Source organism: Epinephelus fuscoguttatus, linkage group LG4, assembly GCF_011397635.1.
Source record: "Epinephelus fuscoguttatus linkage group LG4, E.fuscoguttatus.final_Chr_v1".
NCBI lineage: Eukaryota > Metazoa > Chordata > Actinopteri > Perciformes > Serranidae > Epinephelus > Epinephelus fuscoguttatus.
This window is the reverse complement of record NC_064755.1, coordinates 32801614-32823458: the sequence shown is the minus strand read 5'-3', so window position 1 is coordinate 32823458 and position 21845 is coordinate 32801614. Positions and strand designations below refer to the sequence as shown.

At 39.5% G+C, this 21845-nt stretch overlaps 1 protein-coding gene across 2 annotated transcripts in view; it reads left to right on the top strand.

The window, feature by feature from the left end:
* The window catches only part of plxnb2b (plexin b2b), a 175928-nt gene that overhangs the window by 121588 nt on the left and 32495 nt on the right, over nt 1–21845 (top strand). For both annotated transcript variants that reach the window (XM_049573258.1, XM_049573257.1), the window contains 7 exons: nt 932–1080; nt 5479–5590; nt 6291–6427; nt 6871–7053; nt 10272–10365; nt 17046–17243; nt 19415–19594. In XM_049573258.1, the coding sequence (XP_049429215.1) occupies nt 932–1080; nt 5479–5590; nt 6291–6427; nt 6871–7053; nt 10272–10365; nt 17046–17243; nt 19415–19594 (1053 nt within the window). The remainder of the gene's footprint in view (nt 1–931; nt 1081–5478; nt 5591–6290; nt 6428–6870; nt 7054–10271; nt 10366–17045; nt 17244–19414; nt 19595–21845) is intronic.

Below are 21845 nucleotides of genomic sequence, written 5' to 3'. Positions count from 1 at the left end.
CTTATTTGGATGGAAAATGGGCATATCAGTCATCAAATTGCTTTGAAAGTATTCCCAACAAAATTGTTTGCCACTGTTGTCATTAATAGTTGTGGTGTGGACTCGGCCATCCACTTGAGTAAGAATGATTTTTGAAGCAATATATTTATAGTTATTGTTCTTGGTGTGGATGGCTCTTAATTGTATATTTGATTTCAAAGTAAGTGCTTCAAGTTTAATAATATTTTGTTTTATGTTTTTATTTGTAGTTACTATTCAAAATTATTTAGTTTTTAGTGACTGCTCAAGATTTGCTGCAAAGTCTTAGGGCTGCTGTGAAACTGCGCCTACTTAGGGCAACAAAAAAGTTTATCTTGGGTGCATCAGTACAATGGACACCCAAGAAAGGACGGCAGAGGAGATACCCACACACCAGTGCATCTGGGCTGGACAGCCTCAAAAAAGGTTCACAGACTGACAGCAATGCAAAAAAAAAGTATTTAGAAAAATGTATGTAGGACATCCGTGCACAAAAAGAAAACAGCAAGTCCATCTTTGATTAATAAAACGTTCTGCTGTAAAATGACTTTACTCAAACGTGTCTGTCACAAAAAATATCTGTTCGTGTCATGCATTTACACAGAACATCAGCCTATGCATTATAATATGATATTTTATTACCCTCATGTATCTTTCACATCAACATCAGAAATCCTGCATCAGTTTTGCTCTAATACACACACATACATGCAAACATGACTCATACAGTATGGATGTAATTCTCAACCATGGCATTGAATATTAAACACTTTAACTATTCAGCGGACTTAAACAGACTGTGTAAATCTCTTGTACGTTCTTATTGCACAACTAATCTGTTTAAATCCATTTCAAATCCCCTCTTATTATAAACACGCGCCCCACCCCCCTACCACTATATCTCCACATCCAGATCATCCCACGTTTCGGCCCCCTGCTGGGAGGAATCTCCATCACCATCCGGGGCTCCAACCTTGGTATCCACAAGGAAGACATCAAAAGCATCACAGTAGTCAGGGAGCCCTGTATCCATCAGGAGGAGAAGTACTCTGTTTCCACGAGGTAATGCTACACACTTTGATGTATTTATGCAAATATATGAGCAGCAGCCTCACGCTGTCTTTCTCTTGTTAGCTGTTGGTCAAACTGTGTTTGGCAGGTGTACAAAAAACAGCAAGTCTTTTTTCGTAAACTTCTGGATACCTTATCAGCTAAGGAGTGCTTTGCCTTTCCCCGAGGTAACCAGGGTGCATGTTTTAATTAGCTCATTATGCCACTGTATTGATCTGAGAGTCTCCAAATGCAGGCTGATTCAGGAACAGAATCACTCTTCTAAGACGTGAATGGCAGCAGAGAAAGAAGTTCTCTGATCCTTTTTTGAGTACCAATAGAGCGCAAATTAAGTCCTGCCCACAGCGGAGGAGAAAACAATTCATCGCTCTCCACTGACTTTGTGTTGTGTGAACATGCCTCCATGTCACTTTGGTCTGCTAGTAAACAACAGAAAAAATGCCTTAACGCTGCTGTGTGGTGGGCTGCACTGACAACAGGGTAAAGAACCCAGAACAAATGTTGTGTCTCAAATACTTCTGTTAGTACACTTACATGTAGCACACTGCGTACACTGTATACTTACCCAAAGTGCGCAAATTCTGACAGGGTAGTGTTGTCTCATAGCAAACACAATTGTTGCACACTTACCAGAAATGACAGTGACAAGATTTGACAGCTTTTCTTCTTCTGCTCTGTAAATTACAACTTGGCAGAGCATTATCGTTGACATTTGACAAACGATTGTCACTCGCCAAAATATATGCTTTCTATATCTGCTCACTTGAACTCCTCTGTATTCATTTATTTATTGTATTAAAAATGAACATGCTTTCACGGCACATGATGAATGTCTGTGACTGATACTGACTGGCTCCATCACCAGCTGATCTACTGAGTTAATGATAGCCACTGCATTTTGCTAAACTTTACAGCTTGTCAAGCAATGGACCAACAAATCTACAACTAAAATCTTCTGTAGTGAAGACGACAATTTAACATGCAAAAACACCAAACGTAACTTAGGCCAATTGTAGAGCTTAGGCCACAACACATGTAACGTCAATTCCTGATGATAAGATGTGTATCTGTTAGCTAGCATTGTTATTATCGTTTGAGGCACCAAATTATTACATAACTAACCTAAAAACCAAACTGAGAGCTTTTATCTGAGAATAGTATAGTGGTAGTGAATAATACTCATATATATCTGTACAATGCTTTGGTGTCCACTGCAGTAGTTGGGCGACATTTGAAATGTATTTGCGGTCCCACCGCTTCTGCTACACAGGCAACATGGCGACCATTTAGGGTGAAAAATGTCCAATGTTCCACATTCAACTTTGTGACCGTTAGAAGTGCACCATAGGGGTGCTTATAATGCACTGCAATTTGCCATACTTCTCAGTGTGAACACACTTAAGCACTCAAACTATTAAGTATAAGTATAGAAGTGTCCAATTTGAGACACAGCACAAGTTTTTATAGGCTGCCAAACTGAAAAACTGAGCGTTTAAGAAGCCGAAAGTGGATACAGCAAGCAAGACGCGAGGCTTCTGCAATGGAGAAACTTTGGGATCCTGGCACTCATAAGTAACAGTTGGTAATTTGGCCAGACAAACTGTAGAGGTTGAAGGTAACTAAGATATGTAATGCCTGGGTTTGATCTTTGTTAGTTTAAATGATGATTTTACCTGGTGATTCTGTCAAATAGTTGTAAATATCAGTTTCAAGTATCAAGTATTTAACTTTTGCCATTCAGTAGGATAATTTCTCCAAGAGTCACTGAGACAGACGAACAATACTGTCGATGTAAGGTTTCCTCTCCTCTGTAATGTTTTCTTTTTATGTGAAATATTTGATACTATTACCTCTCTGGACCTAAAACAGATATTAAAGTGAAACATCTAAGGTGTTTAGAGGGGAGATCTTTCTTTAGTGGGACTGCCAATAACATCTGAAACATAAGGTTGTAGAAATCCAAGCATCAAATAGCACTAAAGAATTGCAGAACATAGCAACAATAGTTTCCAGTAATATTTTTTAATGCACTGCATATATCACTAAATATAACTTTAGTTTTCACGTAGTTTTTGCATGTAGAATCTCTTCAGTGAACACGACTGTGCTGTCACTGAAGACACCGCGGTGGCTCCCACACACACTCTGCCTTCTCCAGTCACCTCACCCGGCACATCTTCACCACCTGCACATATGAAATGTGTAAATTAGCAAAGTCTGGAAATAAAGCCAGTGACAGCTCTTGCACAATCATTCCACTTCTTTGTGAGGAGTCCAAATCATAATGCAGGCCTAGCTTTACCATAGCAAAACTTAAATAATAAATTCACCTATGAAAACTTCTTCTCTCAAATGATATCTCTGATTGTTGTGTTGATTTTAGGAAGGTGTGAAGCAATCAGTGTGATTACTGTAAATGTAAATACTGCGGTGATACTGTGGTTGCAATGATTCACTGTAAGGAACAATTGATCAGCAGGCTCATTTTTATACATGTAGGCACGTAGAGGGTGGAATATGACATCGATCAGTGTGCACACAATTTCAAGTTGATAAAAAGAATCTGTGTGCGTACATACCCTGGTTTGTATGTACGAAAACATTTTATGTGGATTCTTCAGAGTTTTTTTTTAAATGAGGTCTTTAAACAGCCTGAATTCTTGGAAATAGGAGTTCACCAGAGCACTGATTTGACAGCACCACACATTTGCCAAAGCTCTTTGGTGGTCTCTTCATGCTGCCTGCTCCGTTCCTAAAAACTGGAATAAAAGTTTCGCAAATGCATTTCAGTCACAGCGATGTTCGCTTCATACAAATGGCCTATGAAGACGAAAACACCCACGTTGTTGCCCCACAGTCACTAACCAGAACTGTTGACACCTGGCAGGATGGATCCACGTTTATGACAAATTCTTGCCCCGCCATCTGCATGATGAGGCATAAACCAGGATTTACGAGACCAGATGGAATGTTTTTCACCCTTAAATCATGCACTTCTGGAGCTCACGGGCCCGCTGTAGTCTCCATCTTGTTGTTAGTTGTCCTGCATTGTCTGCAGCACGTTGTAGCTCACTTGCTTTAAGATTTGACAGGCTTTCCACTGCGATATTTCATTCCCTCACATCACTGTTGCAGCTGTTAATTGTCTACTCTCGGCCCACCTGTTAGCCCGAATGAGGCTTGCCATTTTATGCTGACCTCTTTCATCAGCAACACGTCCTCCTTGAGGACTTGGACGTGTTTAGTTTATCACACATTTCCCAGTAAACTCCAGACACTGCACTGTGCAAAAATTCCCAGAGGGCTCGGTTTATGCTAGAAGCAGCCAATTTGGCATTAGAAATCATAGTAGCTGCTTAGTCGTCAGATGAACCTGTTTAGCATGTCTGCCCACTCCAAAACGCGAACAAAAGCCATTTGAGTTCAGTCTGTAAAGTAACTTTTACTTCCTTTTTAAAAACAGTTTATTTTAATTACCTCTGTTATTTACAGCATTTTCTCCAATTAACTAAAACAATACACAGAACTCATGCCAATATCTGAAATAATCAGAACTCCCTAATTTAAAAGGATAATTTTGGAGACGGGCTGCATAAGGCTATTTGTTTGTTTTCAATACAGCAGCTCAAGGCTGGAAGTAGAGCAGACGAGAGTTTTGATTTGTGGAAGTTGTTTAAGTTCAGAAATGCTGATCCAATTTTCAAGTGTTTTCACAAACCTGGTGAAGTTGAACATTAATCCAGAATACAGGTTGGAGGTTATTGTCTTCGCTCCCATGACTTATTCTTGCTAACTGTTCCTGAAGTCCATACTGAATTTTGAAAAAGAGTGTTGAAGTATGCTGCTCCCTCAGCTTGGATCAGTTGCAAACGCATCTAAATCTTCAAGACCTGGTCTCACTGGATTCATTTAAAGTGTTTCTAAATGATTTAGAGGCAGACACATCTGGCTGTAGAATGGTTTTTGTTATCTCATAATTTATGTAAGTTGCTCTTTGTTTTTAATTTTTAATTATTATATGTTTGTTTTTATTGTCTGCAACCATGTTATTTGTGCTGCTGCCTCTTGAAAAGGAGATTTTTAATCTCAAAGTGTCCTTTACTCCAGGTTAAATGAAGAAAATAAATAAATAAAGTAGCTTTTGAATAGAGTTGAATCAATGAGTCAATTCACCGATAAGTTAATTAACAAAAAGTTTGTTAGTTTCCAGGATATTGTGTCAGTCCTTATATATATATATATATATATATATATATATATATATATATTTTATTTTATTTTTTTTTTAACATTTCATAGAAAAAAGACAGATAATGAGCAGATAAATTAATCATTAAGATAACTGTCAGTCTACTATGTTCTCACCTGTTCTTCTTTTGTCCTGTCCAGCGTGGTGTGTGAGATCGGCCCCGTCAACCCTCTGAACAGTGACTGGGGCCAGGTGGAGGTAGAGGTGCAGGGAGGAAAACGAGGAACCTCCTCCATGTACTTCACCTACAGGGTAAATCTTCTCCCTCCCTCACACACACACACACACACGCTCTCTCTCTTTCTCCTCAGCTACACTGTCGGTTTGAAGGCACAGAACTTTTGACCCAGAGAATAAACACACTCAAAAGCTTTCGGCTGATTTTGTCTGATTGTTGTTTTATGGTCTCTATTATGATTCCATTTCCAAACTGCAGAGAGCCCCTTATCAGAACATACCAAGGGCATGGTCATTTATGTGAAATGTACAAATACAGTTCTAATGCATTGGTAAATTAAGCGTCTAGATGCCGTCACATTACAATGGTAATGCACTGTAGACGATAAGCCAGAATGTGTATGCATTCCTCTTTAACCACATGCTTTGCAGTTAAAGTATTAAACTGGCTTTTCATATCTCTGGCTCCGCTAAAGCTCCCCCACAGGGGAGTGCTCCGCCTAACTGTTTGCTCAGCAAATTGAGGCAGATGTGGTGCTTGTATGAGTGTGTATGTGTGTGTGTGTGTGTGAATGTTCCTAATAGAGAGTCGGAGATCAAGGAGGGTGAGAGGAAATGTGTGTGCATATGACACAGCATTGTGTGTGTTGTTCTTGCGAGTGTGAGCAAGCCCGTGGGTCGGAGCATGTGTGTGCATGTAAATCCTAGCACTGGAAAGATGAGTATGTATTCATGCTGTATCTCACAACCCCTCCACCCTCTCCTCCCTCTCCAGGACCCATTTCCCGATAAAGTGGAACCCTCTAAAGGTCCAAAAGCTGGGGGCACCCTCATTACAATTTCTGGACGAAATCTGGACACCGGCAGTAAGGATGATGTCCAGGTTACAATCGGAGGGGTGGACTGCACTGTGTAAGGACTTCTTCCCTCAATAATTGTCATTCACGCCCAAGCCCAATTCTCTTTCAATTCAGCCTTGTCAGTTGATAAGTGCTACTTGTTATTCAGACATTGTATTCTATGCAAATTCTACAGTATGCACACTTTGAAGCCCATAAATTGATTTTTTTTACACTCCTGAAGCAAAAAATGGAATTGACCTTAACTCCAGTGTCATAAGCAGGACTTTTTTTCTTTCACCATTTGCCTTTGCTGTTGCGACCACCAGTGTTCTGTCAAACCCAGTCCACAGTGACATTTTAGGCAGAGGTAACGGAAAAATAACGAGCGAGAGGAGCAGTAAAGCCAGGATTTAACAAGCTGTCAGACTGCTGCCATGTTGGCTTCCAGTGCACGGTGACCTTGTGCGACCCCCACTCGTCCAGCCAGTCAGTGTTATGTCCTTGTCTTTGCAGGGAGAAGTTCGGAGCAGAGATCACCTGCAGGACAGGAGAATACCGAGCAGATAAGGTGCCCTCCGACCGTCAAACCGTCATAGTGAAGTATGGAACGAAAACCACGAAAACCATCCCAGGTGCCTTCCAGTTCTTGGAAAATCCCACCGTGATGGACCACAACCCCAAAGGAAGCTTTGTCTGGTAAGTATAAAGTAGCCTTTTATCTCAAATCAAAGTGTTTGAAATATTGCTTTAATTTTACCTGGAAACATAATGAGTGCGTCTACATGGGCATGAATGACCTGTTTATGAGGCTTATCCAAGTTATGATCACAGTCTGGATATGGTGTTTACATTAGCACAAAAAATGGGTTATTTATTTTCCCTGTATACATGAAAGATACTAGTAAGCATTACTGCAGTCTATTTGCGTGGGCACTGTGATGAAAAACCAGCAACAGGAGATGAGAGCGACAGGAAATATTAAACACTACATTTTCAGCGACTTGACAATTTAACTGCTAATTTCTTCTCTGCTCTGATCGCAAACAGCTGTCTGGTCTGAGTGCATCCACTGTCTCTCTTTCTCTTTATCAACTACACACACACACACACACACACACACACACATTACGGACTGAGCTATCGTTATTCCAGAAGACAGCTAAGCTACTCTCATATCACCATCCTAAGTGTTGTTTACCTGATGCGTATTCTTGTCAGCTCACATTGGGTCTCATGTCATCACTTGTGAGATAAACTAGCAAAACTGTAACCTAAAAAGTTGTTTATTAACCTAATCTTTACCTTAACCCCACCATTAAACCTACAGGAGACCCCTCGCCTGAATGAAGCATTAAACAGATGATTTTTGTGTTTTTATGTTCATCAGTTTACTTAAATAAAAACAGATTTTTGCTCCTTGTACTGCTGGCATGGCTGCAATTGCAAGGTTTCCAATGCCTTTTACTCATCTGCTTATAAATTCTCAAACTGACTGTTATAACACTTATTTCAGTAACGGTTTATCTTGCTAGGGGTGCAGGTGTGCTGGAGCCTATCCCAGCTGACAGTGGGCGAGAGGCAGGGTACACCCCGGACATGTCGCCAGACTATCACAGGGCTGACACACAGAGACAGACAACCATTCACACTCATTCACATCTAGGGACAATTCAGAGTCACCAATTAACCTGCATGTCTTTGGACTGTGGGAGAAAGCTGGAGTACCTGGAATAAACCCACGCTTTGAGACAACAATGCTAATCACTGCACGACCGTGTCGCCTGTAGTATTACAATTTACTCGAAAATATGTTCAGCTAAACAGCGCTAAAATATATTATTGTTTGGATGGACTAAATTATGTCCAACAACAAAAATCTACTCAGATGATGGGTCTGTGTTCTGATATCGATGTTGTATCTTGCATCAATAATGTTAAGTGCCCTGCTCAGACAGGCGTAAGAGGCAGACGATCAGGTTCTGTGTAAATAGATGTGAGATCAAATATACAAGTTAGAGGAACACATGAAGAGTATGGTCTGTATGCCTTCATACTTGTGCATCATTCAGTCTAGTCTATTCAGTCTAGTTTGCCTAATTAGAAGTTTTAGAAGCAAAACTAGCCCACACTTTGCCACTCAGTCCAACTTTTCATTTTCACCAAACCAGAATAATTCAGGATTTTTGTTCTGCAATCAATTTAGATCAGTTCAATTCAATTTTATTTATAAAGCCCAATATCACAAATTACAATTTGCCTCAGGGGGCTTAACAACATATGACATCCCTCTGTCCTCACAGCAGATAAAGAATAACTCCCCTAAAAAATAAACCTTAAACAAGGGGAAAAATGGTAAGAACCTCAGGAAGAGCAAATGAGGAGGGATTCCTTTTCCAGGATGGACAGATGTGCAATAGATGTTGTGTGTACTGAATTGATCGACATCAATAATGATACATAAAGAGAGGTAGAGACAGAGACCGACTGTGAGAGACAGAAACAGATGCAGGGCAAGCAGTAATGACAATAGCTACAATAATATTCATTTAAGTAATAATATCATAACAATAATAATAATAATTTTGGTTCTTACAAAGGTACACAGGTTATTATATAAAATATGAGCATGCTCCCCCAAGCATGCACTGCTATGTCTTGTAAAACTACGCCCATCCAGGTGAGACCCTGTGCCAGCCTGTCACTGTCACTACCGCTGCATAGGATGGGAGCAGTGGACAAAGATAAGCAGCTGCTTTCACTACTGACAGACAAAACTCGCTCCAGAAGTGAGACGCTTTGGCAGCTGCCCTGTCATTATTTGTTGTCTTTTGCTTCACTTGGCTGAAGCTGTACCTGTGCAGGTAGTCGACAGTGCTTAAATAACCATGATAAGGCAAATACATGCAACAGTATCCTAGTTCCTTTTGGAGTATTCCAGGTTACATATTGGGGTTTCTCATTGATGTGATAAAGTCTTAATCAGGTTTTGGACAACAGGCTCAAACCCATAAACAAGAAATTACAAAAACACCTGATCAAACACCTGATAATAAGCAGGTTATTCATGTCCATATCGACACACTTATTCATGTCCATGTCGACACACTCTGAGTGTTGAATAAAGGTTTAAGTGGAATTGTGGTATTTTGAGGGTGTCATTTTTATGTTATTGTCTGTGTCATGTCACATTTTACCCTTCTTTGTAAAGGTTTGGGAATTTGCCACAAAAGCTACAAGGATTTCAAAGGGTTGACAAAAAATTAATTTCCCTTTAAAAACTCGCACTGTGCTCTTGTTTTTAAAGTAGAGAAGGCAAAAAAGAAAAACAGTGACACTGATGGCAAGGTTGTATAGAACAGTACGGTTATTGAAAATTGAATACTCAGAAAGGCATCTGCCTTATTCTCTGCCCCTGCGAGCTTCTATCTGTCTGAAACCTTGGTAAAGGTTATTAATGCCAAGAACCTTTTAGTTTTTTAAAAATATGATTTGTCCTCCAAGAGTTGCTGAGTGTGCCTGTTGTTTGTGTATGCGTGCAGAATATTTCCTCATGCTTGCTTCTGATTTGCTGAAGGGGATACAAATGTTAGTCTTTGATGTTGTACCAAACTGCTTGATGATCGCTGAAAATGGATGCATTAGACGGTTACCTTGCTTTTTTCTGTGCAATTGAAAGCACTAGGCCGCGTTTGATTAGGCACGCAGGCTAGAACAACAGACACCAGATACGCTGCTCGGAGGCTAAACTAATTTGTTTTCATCTCCGGTTAAAATTACCCCGGGTGCAATTTAAGAAGTGTGTCTGTCTTCCCGTAACTCTCCCCATGAGCTTGTCTTTGTGTAGCTGGGGGTCTCTGTGCTATACATGAGTTTTACTGTGTTAAACCTGCACCTCTGTGTTCTTGTGTTTTTAGTGGAGGGAGGAACATTGAGGTGACCGGCTCGGGGTTTGAACTCATTCAGACTGCAGTCCTGAAGGTTGAAGGAGGCAACTCGGAAGCTTTTGAGGTGTGTCATCCATTTCACTACTTATTCCCTTTACAACCCTGATTCCATATTATTTGAGAAACTGTGTAAAATGTAGATAAAAACAGAATGCAGTGATCTGCAAATCATTTTCAACGTCAGTGGAGAAAATGACTGTTCACAACGTCAATTTATTTTCCATTACACATCTTTCCAAGGTGGCTATTCACATGAAATATAAACCAGATGTTGGTATTCACTCAGTAAAACATACAGTGATAAAGCAATCGTAACATTTTAGTGACAAAAATTATGTGCAATAAAGTAGAATGACACAAGAAAATAGTATCGAACACGCTAACTGAAATTTATTTAAAGGGATAGTTGGGATTTTTTAAAGTGGGGTTGTACGAGGTTCTTATCCATAGTCAGTGTATTACAAACAGTAGGTGTTATTCGGCACACCCCCAGTTTGGAGAGGCAGGATGGAGTCCGACACAGAAGCTAAGCAATGTGCTGCTGTGGAGGGGTCGGCAACAAAGCATATTTGAGCTGCCTAAAAAAAATCTATTTCTGTTTCAGTTTACGCTTTTCAATGCTTTACCATCAGATGCCGATTCACGACAAGGAACTGGAAGCCGGACTCCATAGAATAAAACATTGATTTAACATTGTTGATCACAGCAACTGCTGGTAGCTGCTCGATTTTTGTTTGTGTCATCGTGTGACTTTAGCGTTTGAAAGGGTTAGTTTAGATTTACTAGAGTCACACAGCAAAACAAACTAACTAACTGATCGAAAAAGCAAGCCAAAATTACTGTTTTTGTCAATGGTGGCTTTGACACGTGCATAAATTTACCACTTAAGCTGATAATGGCTTCCTTGTCAGAACAAGTTGTCTTCTTTTCTTTAGGTGGGGTTGTTTTTAGGTGGCCAAAATACATTTTGCTTCTTCCCCACATTCATAGCAGTACATTGCTTAGCTTTGGTGTTGGCACTCCAGCCTGCTTCTCCAAACTGGGTGGTGCGCCAACTGAAGTCTACTGTATGTAACACACTGACTGTAACAATTGCCTCATACAACCCCACTCCAAAGAAATCTATCCCTTAAATACTCAGAGAAGCCCTTGTTTTCATGATCAAGGTTTTTTAAAAACCTGTACCAACCCGGCCCATTATGAGAGCCAATCCACCCTGCTCAACCTGTAAACATATGGGTTAATCATTCGCCTGAAGCTGACCCACAAACCTGGAAACTGGAGCTGAAAGTTTCCAGTAATGACCATCTGTAAACTCCTTGCTACTGCTGACCATATTGTATGTCAGTAAATATCACAATATAAATATGTGTTTTCTGTTTTACAAGTGCAAACATAGGAAGAGAGTAAGTACTCACCCATCTTTTAAGTGGTTACGGTTATGTATGATCTCGAGCGCACAGCTGATATCCTGTGTGGTTTGTCTACATGAGCGTACAGCTGACAGATTCAGTGGTTTGTTTACATGGTGTTACAGAAGTGCATATTTAATGGATTCAGTGAGGACAGAGAGGTACTTCCTTGCTGTTAGGACACAATGTTAGGCCTAAAGAGGGGAATATTTTTACCAGACATCATGACCGGAGAGATTTAAATATGTTGGACTTTAACAGATACTCCTGGTCAAAAGCCAAATACCAGAAAGCCTGAGCGCAGCAGCAAGGATGATAAAGCTGCTTGCTGAGTAAGAGAGACAGACACAGAGGTGGAGAGAGGAGAAGAGAAGGTGTAAATTGGATTATTGCACAGTGTGCCTGTAAGTTATTAATAACTTAGTCAGAACGCTGCCTTGTCACTTACTAACCTGCCTCCCCAAAACCAGCGATATTTTCTAACAAGCTCACCCAAACTGCCGGTCACCCCACGGGACTTGTGGGCTGTGGGTCGACCCACGCATTAGTACTTCGTCTGCAATGCCAGTTTAAAGACTGTATGAAGAAGCAAATCTCTCACAGTGTTCAGATGGGATTCTACTGCACAGACGGTCTTAAATCTTGAACATTTTGGGAGGTTGTGCTTGTGAATCTTTAGAAAGAAACTTCACTTTTAAAACTACAACAGTTAGTGTCCTCAGTTCCCAAAGGCTTACTGAGTGTTGTTAAAAGAAAAGGTGATGTAACACAGTCGTAAATAAGCCGCTGTGTTGCAGGCATCAAATTCATAATACATTTTACAAGTTTCAACATTAAATATCTTGTCTTTGTACTGTGTTCAATTAAATATGAAGAAAAGGTTTTGAAAAATGTTGTATTCTGGTTTTACACAGTGTCCCAGCTATTTTGGAATCGGGACTGTACTTAACAGCATCCTCCTCACCATCTTCTCATCAGCCTGTTGATTACCCTCCTCTCATCATCTCCTTACCCTCTTCACTCTGTCTCTTTACTGTCACTTTCCTGCGATTCTTTGTCTGAGAGAGTTTCTACTTTCCCATCTGTTCCCCTCCTCACAGTAACAGCACTGTCCATCGATCTCCCCACATCTCATGAGCCCACGACTACAGTGGTGATTCATTCAGATGCCGTGAAGCATGCACACACGCCATCACACATCTCCACTCCTCCATGCTTCGACTGATCAGCGAGAGTCCATAAGCCAGTATTACTTCATCTCACTTCTTAGGCCATAAATCCCTAAAAACCTGTAAGATTGCAGATAGCAGCGCCACTGTTTCACCCTCACCGAGATATAACTATGTTCCTCGTCCAGCTTAATCAAGTCGGATTGACTCTGCCAGGGAACTTGAAGGAGTTGCACACAGCTTGCTGCCGCCTGCCCTCCAGTGTACTGGGCAGCATTAAGCAGCAGCGATTTTGTTCATTTCATTTAATGCTCTAAATTTAATACCGGCATTAAGGTTGCAGAAGATTATGTGAATATGCAGCTCTTCACTACTTCACTCCCGGCCAAGTCCCCGGTCCCCTGCTACCCGGGGGACAGCAGAGATTTGAAAAGACTCCTGGCTGCCACAAACTAGCAGCAGATGTATGTGTGTTATCTCAAAGGCCTTGGCTGGTCAACTTCATAAGCTTCTCTTGGTTTAAGTCTGTCCACTGAACTAGACCCAAATATTTGTGGCTGCTGGCTTGTGGTGAAAACATGTTGATTACATTGTGGGTCAGGTTAGCGGCTCAAAGCAGCATGTTTTTCTTTTTTTATTTCTGTCAAGGCCCTCCAACTCCTGTTTGTAATAGTAAACAGAGACTTTAGGAGCTACTTGCAACGGCTGCTTGTAGGTTCAAATTTAGCCTCGCTATTATAAATGATTTTTATGATATACTAAAAGTATATTTATCACTCATATAAAACAGGTCACACCACACAAACTAGTTCTTAGGGAGAGATGAGCTGTTCCTTAATATATACAAATAGATAACTGCTGCTGAACCTGTTGACTAAACTAGCTCATTAAGACCTGTTTTAAGTATAGACATTATATCGTCGACATGTCAACCTCACAATTAATTAATTAATTCTTTTTTAACCTGGTAAAATGTGAAAGTACACCTAACCAAATTAACACAATATATCTTTAATTAGAGAACATTATGACAATGGACTAAATGACTTTTAAACATTGATCAGATAATTGCATATTATGCATATATAAATAAAATTACACCTACATTTACGAAGGATTGTCAGTCTCCTAAAACTGTGAAGTTAAGAAGATATGGTACACTGTACGATGCTACAATGACTTACCATTAACATAAGTGATTGATTTTAATAGGATAGTGCTGCAGATGTGTCTTGGCAATCAATTACAGCAACTCCCCCCTTTTTAGATATTGTATCAGTTACCTTTCCAAATCTACATGATGACCTACTCTTCACACTGTCATGAATTAGATTCACTGCACTGCACTTACTTACAAAAAAATCACATCACTTTTTTTAAGATGGTCCACCTGTTTTTCCTGTTATCTCCTTCTTCCAAAACAGTGGTGAAGAGCACCAGGAGCAGGTGCCAAGAGTCTTCATTAAAACAAAATTATGACTGGTGTGTTAACTGCGTGCCAAATTAATCAGAGCACACAAGGCCGAACTGCCTCCTAAGACACCATATGACCAGTTGCTGACAAGCAGTGCAGCAGGGCTGGGCAATACAGAGAAAATAAAAAGCTGAGATATTTCTGACCAAATACCCTGATAGTAATATTGCAAAATGTTTACCCAATTAGAGTTTTTAAAGATAATCATCGTTAATGTGTTTATAATGAAGGCAAATTATAGAACAGCTAGAACAGTCTGGTACGTTCAGGAAGTTACATCATTTTACTGTAATGCAGCCTTTAAAACCTGGAAAAGACAACATGAGCAATATCCAAAATCTGAGACGATATCTAGTCTCATATCAACATATTTATATAATATCAATATGTTACCCAGCCCTACAATGTGGAATATAAAAGGCTAGTTTATAAATAGAGTCCAGCACAGTGTTCACTTCACATTAGACGCCACATTACATTCCTTCCAGCAAATTTCACAGAGAACAGTGAGGGCAAAACAGCATCAGTGATCTGTTTAACTGAATATTCTCAAGCGTAGCTTAGCTAAAAACACTGTGTAGTTCATCACTGAGCCGGTTTGTAACTGGTATCAACAACATTGTCTTTACTTCAACTGTCTCTCCTCAGCTCCACTTTGTGTATGCATGGATCAAGATTAACTTAATTGTCCTATAGAGTGGGAAATTTGTCTTGGGCTCTGCACCCGTGCTGTAGCCATGAAAATACAACATAGTACAGTACATAAACAAATCACTATCATACACCAAGCATAGCAATAACAAAAGAACACAAAAGATAAATAAGACCCGCCTTGTGTGAAACATAGTAGCAGAAGATATGTCGGATTAATACAGGGGTAGCACTGGATTTGCACATTACTGAGGTGTTTTGATTTCTTGAATTTATTAATTTTAGTCACAGTTGGTGTACCACTTCGATGTATCACACTTATTGTGATGGTTGTTGGGGTTTTTTGTATTAACTTTGCTGAACCTTTTTTTATCAGGTGAAATTTTAGTTTGTTCAGTACTTTGTTTTATGTTTGTGAAGATTCTCAGTCATCCAGGTCATGGTAATCGTAAGTGCTATATCGTAGGCAACTGGACTTGTTTGAGTTTCTTGAAGACGTTTCACCTCTCATCCAAGAAGCTTCTTCAGTTCTAACAGACTAGTGCAGAGTCACAGGCTTTAAACTCTGTGTGGGTGTCTTAGGGTCACATGTGAGTCGTTGACCCAACCATCCATCTCGTGTGTTGTTAGGGTTAGATGGGTCCAGGTGAGAGTTGGTGGATCCCATGACATTGTAAGTAGGTGATAAATGGTGTCGTAGGCCACCTCTCTCTGATCAACGTTGGTCGTTCCAGTTTGACGTAGAAGGCTTCTTACATGCCTCTTACAAACCATCTTTCTTCTCTGGCCATGACGTGAGCATTGCTGTCCCTTCTCCATTAGATGTAAATGGACAGCTGTCTATTAGTTGGGTCTTCAACTCACATGTGACCTCAACCACTCTGTAAGGGAAGAAGCCTCTTGGATGAGAGGCGAAATCTTCAAGAAACTCAAGCAAGTCCAGTTGCCTACGATACAGCACTTAAGGTAACTTTGGTTCATGACGCTCTACCAGCATTTTGTTGCCTTTGGACAGAGCCAGGCTTGTCGTTTCTTGTGTCCGGTCTTTATGCTAAGCTAACCATAGTTATCGGACTGATATCAGTGGTATAAATCTTCTCTGCCATTTGCCCAAAATGTTGAACTATTCATTTTAGACAATGGGCGCACAAAGCTACTATAGGTTCACAATTTAAAGGAGTAGTGCACAGAATTTAGTGGCATCTAGTGGTGAGGATTGCAGATTGCAACCAGGTGAAGTTTCTCATGTGCACCAAGCATATGCATGCATATAAACAGTTATTTCAAAGGTAACTAAAACATGACGATTCTTATTTTCAGGTGATTATACACTAAAGAAAACGTACTGATTATATTCCGTTTCTGCCGGTATATCCCCCCAAATCCTACACACTGAACCTTTGAATGAATTTAATAGGACAAATTTACTTTTGAGCCAAATAAGAAAAAAAATTGTTTAAAATTTGACAGTGGGTCTGCGTGACTTTTTCCGAGCGTTATCTGATGTAGCCTACGTCTTTTGCCTCGTCCTTTAGAAAAACTTAAACTGTGTGTAGGGTTTAGCTGTCACATGCAGTATTGTCAGCCCCGCATCGCAACAATCAGAGAGTGACAGAAATATCACCATCAGTACAGTTCATCAAAACTAAATAAACAAAGCCAGAGAGGAGGAATGACTCAGTGCGAGTTGTGATTCATCGCAGGCTGCTATTCTACGATGGCTGATTTTAATAGAATGACTGAAAAGAGACACATCACCTTCTCCATTGTGCCAGCCCAGGCTTTTTTTTCCCACCATCCCACCCCAGAAACACTCTTCCCTTACGCGACAAAAACATGAATTCACGGCCTCTTTAAAAAAAGCCCTCAACACCCACCGTTTGCTTTTTTCGCTCCCCATATTTCCTGTGTTGAATACTGTTATATTCTCCTTCATGTATTGTTTGGCTTACTCTATGTGTGTAATGTGTCAGCACATAACTTTGTATTGTTGTTTTTGTCCAGTTATGACATTTTACTATCCCTCTGCTACATTCAGACCGCCTACCAGAAGAATGACACATCCATCAAGTTTCGGTCTCCAACAGTAAACATCTCCTCGACCCATCTCCTGAAAACCTACGTCAAGCTGGACAACTACGTGAAGGAGCTGAAGCCCTTCGACTACCACCCTGACCCCAGCTTCAATCAGCTGAACAAGAGGGTCATCACGGAGGCCAGCATCATCATCGTCACTGTGAGTGCAGGCTGCTCGGGTCCTTTTTTTAATGCTGCAGTTGTGGTATGACAGCACAGTGTTTCTGAGAAGTCAGCCTCTTTGTGTGAAGGAATTAAGACAAATGGTGTTATTATCTGACTGGAGGATAAAAATGGAAAAGATGCTGAATTGCAGTTGCTGCACCACATTTTCACTCTTTAGCTGCTTATGTTATGGATGGGTTTCATTGCATATACAAATTATGCAAATAGCAGTACATTTAATATTTTAGCTCAGCAGGATGATTGTTTTGGAAGCCAAATGAACTGAGGCAAATGTGCATTAGTAGTTGCTCTTATTTATTCTCACTCTTATAAACAGATAAAAAGTATTCTTAATGTAAATATTCATTACTCTGAAACTGTTCTCCTGACTTGGGGGTGGTAAGATAAGTCTGAGGGGTCATTGGATGATTAACAGGAGAATATATTATAATAATTAGTAGTTTTTTTTCGGAGTGTGTGTTAATGACTGAATGGTTTTACTTCTTCTGGACCCAAAAACTCTTTAAATACAATCAATGAATGAAGAATTTTCATTTTGGTTTCACACACACACAACCAAGTAAACATGGTTTTGCCTTAAGTCAAAATTATTAAAACATACATATATTACAATATAAATTACAGTATATAGGTTAAGATAGAGTAAGATGCCCCCACCCCTGCAATTCCTCTCCTAACCAATATAATATATATGGCACAGATGTATTGAAGGACTTTGCTTTAGTGAATTGTGACTTTGGATTTATTTCACCAGAGCCATTTTAGAGCAAATTGCATTTTTTGTCACTGGAAAATAGTGTTCTATGTATTTGTTTTAGTTGTACGTAAAAAGATTTGATGTATTTATATGATGATGGGGGATTTAAGGGGAAAGTAATTCAATTTATTTTGAAAGGAAATAAAATAAGATTTTTCTCCTTTAAAGTAAAAATGTAAAGTTAGACCACTTAGGACAAGATGCCGCCCTTAGGAAAGGAGGTAAAAACCTCCAGGGGCATCCTGCCTCAAAAACATTCATGGATACTTTTTTCTTTAGTGATCTGATTGGTCAGAGGTCGAAGTGTTGACAGGCTGAGATCTGATACCCTGAAGTTAACCTGCTATGGAGCAAAATATGATTTATCCCAGTAAAAAGAGAACCAGCTTTGTAGTAACCCAGAGTTAACCCTGAAGTCACCTCGCTAACTACAAATCCTGCTTTGTAGTACAGCCCTCAGGTCAAAAATAAAAGTAAACGATGTAAGCAAATTGTGCAAATGAGCATTTAATTACTTAGTCCTCATAATAGACACTTTAAAATGACTACCTGAGGGTGATCACGTGATAGGTGATCTGAAAGCTGGGCTGGATTTTTTGGCCAAAGTCAAGTTCCTGTAGCAAGACGCAATGCGAAACATTAAGACTGATTCAATGGAACTTCTATAAAAGAGTCGTCATTATCATGTTTTGTGTGATAGATATTAAATTTAGTATCACATAAGACAAAAAAAAACACTGAATCGTCTCCATTAAGAAGCTGGGCCAAGGGAATATTGTGCATTATTACTGTTAAAGGTCAAATTCTGTGTTGATTGATTTATTAGTTATTGGTCTAACTGATGCAGCTGTAGATTTGTTTTACAGGTTATCACTTCTTTATGTCAGTTTCAAGGCTTTATAGAATTCCCTTTTTAAAGTTTCTTTGTGCAAACACTCTTTAGGTAAATTAGTCAGGAAAGGAATCAGCAAAAAAAAGGTCTGAGGCCTTTTCAGTTACTCAGATGCCGGTTTTATTAAGCTAAATTCACTTATATATTCCAGACTGCATTAGAATAATTGAAAGCATGTCTGTAGATACATTAGTGTGCTGTCAAATCTCAGAAATGTATATTGCAATGCCAGAACTGTGGGATTGACTGGAGCTGTGCCTGCGGTGTCTTAAGTAAGAAATTACTTAGAAATGTACTTACAATGAATATAATCTTAATCTTTCTAATTACTTTGGCACTCATGGTGGAATAGTGAAGAGCTGTTATAAACTTTCCGGCCCATTACTAATGAAAATATGATGTTTCTGCTTGATGGTGTTTAAATGCAGTAATTAATTTCTCTCCCATGGAGTTCAGTCTCGACACTTTGAGCTTTACATTCGATCTTCCCCTGCAGGGTCGAGGATTCTCCAAAGCTATGACAGCCAAAGAGGCTCAAGCATTTGTGGGCAATGTTCAATGTGTGGTCAACACGCTTCAGGATGACAAGCTGTTTCTGGACCCGCCTTCCACCACGCCAAGCGCTCGCTCCAGACGACACCGCAGGGACACCCGGCCTGAGCTGCTGGACTTAACGGTGAGATCAGACAAAATCAGGCAGTGGCCGAGGAAGTGCTCAGATCCTTTACTTCAGGAAAATGTCTTTTATTCGTGCATTAATGTTCAGGCAGTATATTACTGTTGAACATTTACACAAATTAACAAGTACAAAAGGCCAAAAAAAACCACTTAACAAAAAACAAAACTAAAGCACAGCATGATCTCTGCAGTGTCAATAACATCTATGATTCAACAGTCTGTCAGCAAAGCATCAGTCCTTGAAGGAATCAGCAAGTGACCCGTTCAACAGATCAAACCTGGAAACAAAAGAAAAGTCCCTTTGGCACAGCCAAAGCAAAGAACGAGATCCAACTCCTTCAGCCTGTATCTTCACTGAAAAAGGAACACAGTGTTCATAATATTAGTTGGACATGAGATGTAAGGCTAGCACAGCATCAGATATACACTACATGATTTCCGTGACCAGTAGAGTTAACGATAATAACATTATTGCAATCAGTCAAACTAATTAGTTTCTTTTATTCCCGTGTCATGCACCTAAAAGTGCCCAGCCTTCATGGGCTTATAAGACACCAATAGAGATAGTTGCAGCGTTCACAGATAATTCATAACAATTCAGTTCATTTCAAAATTACCAAAAAAGAAACAAACATACTATAACAGCTCATTCTCGAACAAAATATTCTGTCTTCTCTCCCAGGCCTTGCAAACAAAATCTGCAACAAAAAAAGGTTCCCTTCCTGAAACATAGTTGAAGCTTTTCATAATCATCCAACTCAAACAAATAAACATAAAAGGAAAACGTTCTATGTAATAATACCTCCCTCTCAGCCTCATAAGCAGGACAATAAAACAAAAAATGAACTTCGTTCTCAATCTTTAAATTTGTTTTTGAATTACACTCAAAATACGAGTGTAGGGAGGTAGAGAGAGAGTCTGTAACCAGAACTGTACAAAATAAGGCAAAAAGAGCAATTACCCCTGATGGATAGTGAAAAGGCAACCAGATGGCACTGGGGACGGGAGAAAACGTGACACCCCAAATGAGATGTACATCTAACAAGCAAATAAATTTGTCACAAGTCTAGTGTCTGGCTCCTTTGACATGTTTACTTCCTTTTATAAAAGACAAAAACTGGTTCCAGACAAGCAAGCAAGCATTTGTATTTGTATTTTTAACTGTTTTATCTAGAACTGCAACTGATGATGAGTTTCTTTATGGAATAATATTGTTTTTTTTAGGTGACTGTTAATGGATTGATTGGTTGGTTTGTAAAAGTTATAATTACTCAGGACCCGAAGTGACACCTTCACAATACTAGTTTTGTCCAGACCTTAAAATTATTAAAAATAGCTATAAATATTTAAGGAAAAGCAGCAAATTCTCACATTTGAGGAGCTGGAAACATCAAATGTTGAATGATTATTCAATTTACTTCAATCCAGTTTAATTCAATAGAACTTTATTAATACTGCAGGAAATTCATGTGCCAGAGGATGCTTCAAATTACACTAACACTAAGTACAGCAACCACAGTTTTAACGATTCATAACCAGTGCCAACCAGACAACCAGTGGGTTCCCCGGGTCAGGGTCACTCACTGGGTCCAGTTTTAGAACTATAGAGTATTAAATATCTGGCAAAATACACAAATATACAAGATAAAGTGTAATAAAAGTACTGTAGTAGTGATAAAAACCACATTGCCATGCTGCCCAAATGAGCCTTACTACACTGTGCTACGGAACAATTATTAAAAAATACATTAATAAGATAAAAGACACAAGATGATGACAAGCAACTCAAGCAGGCTGCCGCCTGAGACGGCACAGCAAATAGAAAAAAATGACAACAGAATCAAAGTAGCTGCCACTCATTGTCTGTCAGTCGAGTTTTGGTTTCAGCTGCTTTATTCCTGCTGGGTAGTTTAATCTGTGAGCATCAAATTTTGTAAGCTCTTTATAGGTTTTGTTTATAATTTTTTTTTTTTTTTTTGCAAAGTACCAAGTAACTACAGCTTTCAGATAAATGTGTTGCAGTGAAAAGTTCTGTATATCCTCATGAAATGTTGTTCAACAGAAGTATGAAGTGTCCTGAAAAGATAATACTCAATTACAAGTACCTCAAATAAATGAAGTGCTTGAGCAAATGTACTTACAGACTCGCGCATAGACTTGCAGATAAAAGCGTGCACGCACCATGAATCTTTACTGTACTTCTCTAGGCATGTCCTCTGTACATCTGGGGACCCCATTTTTTCACTGGT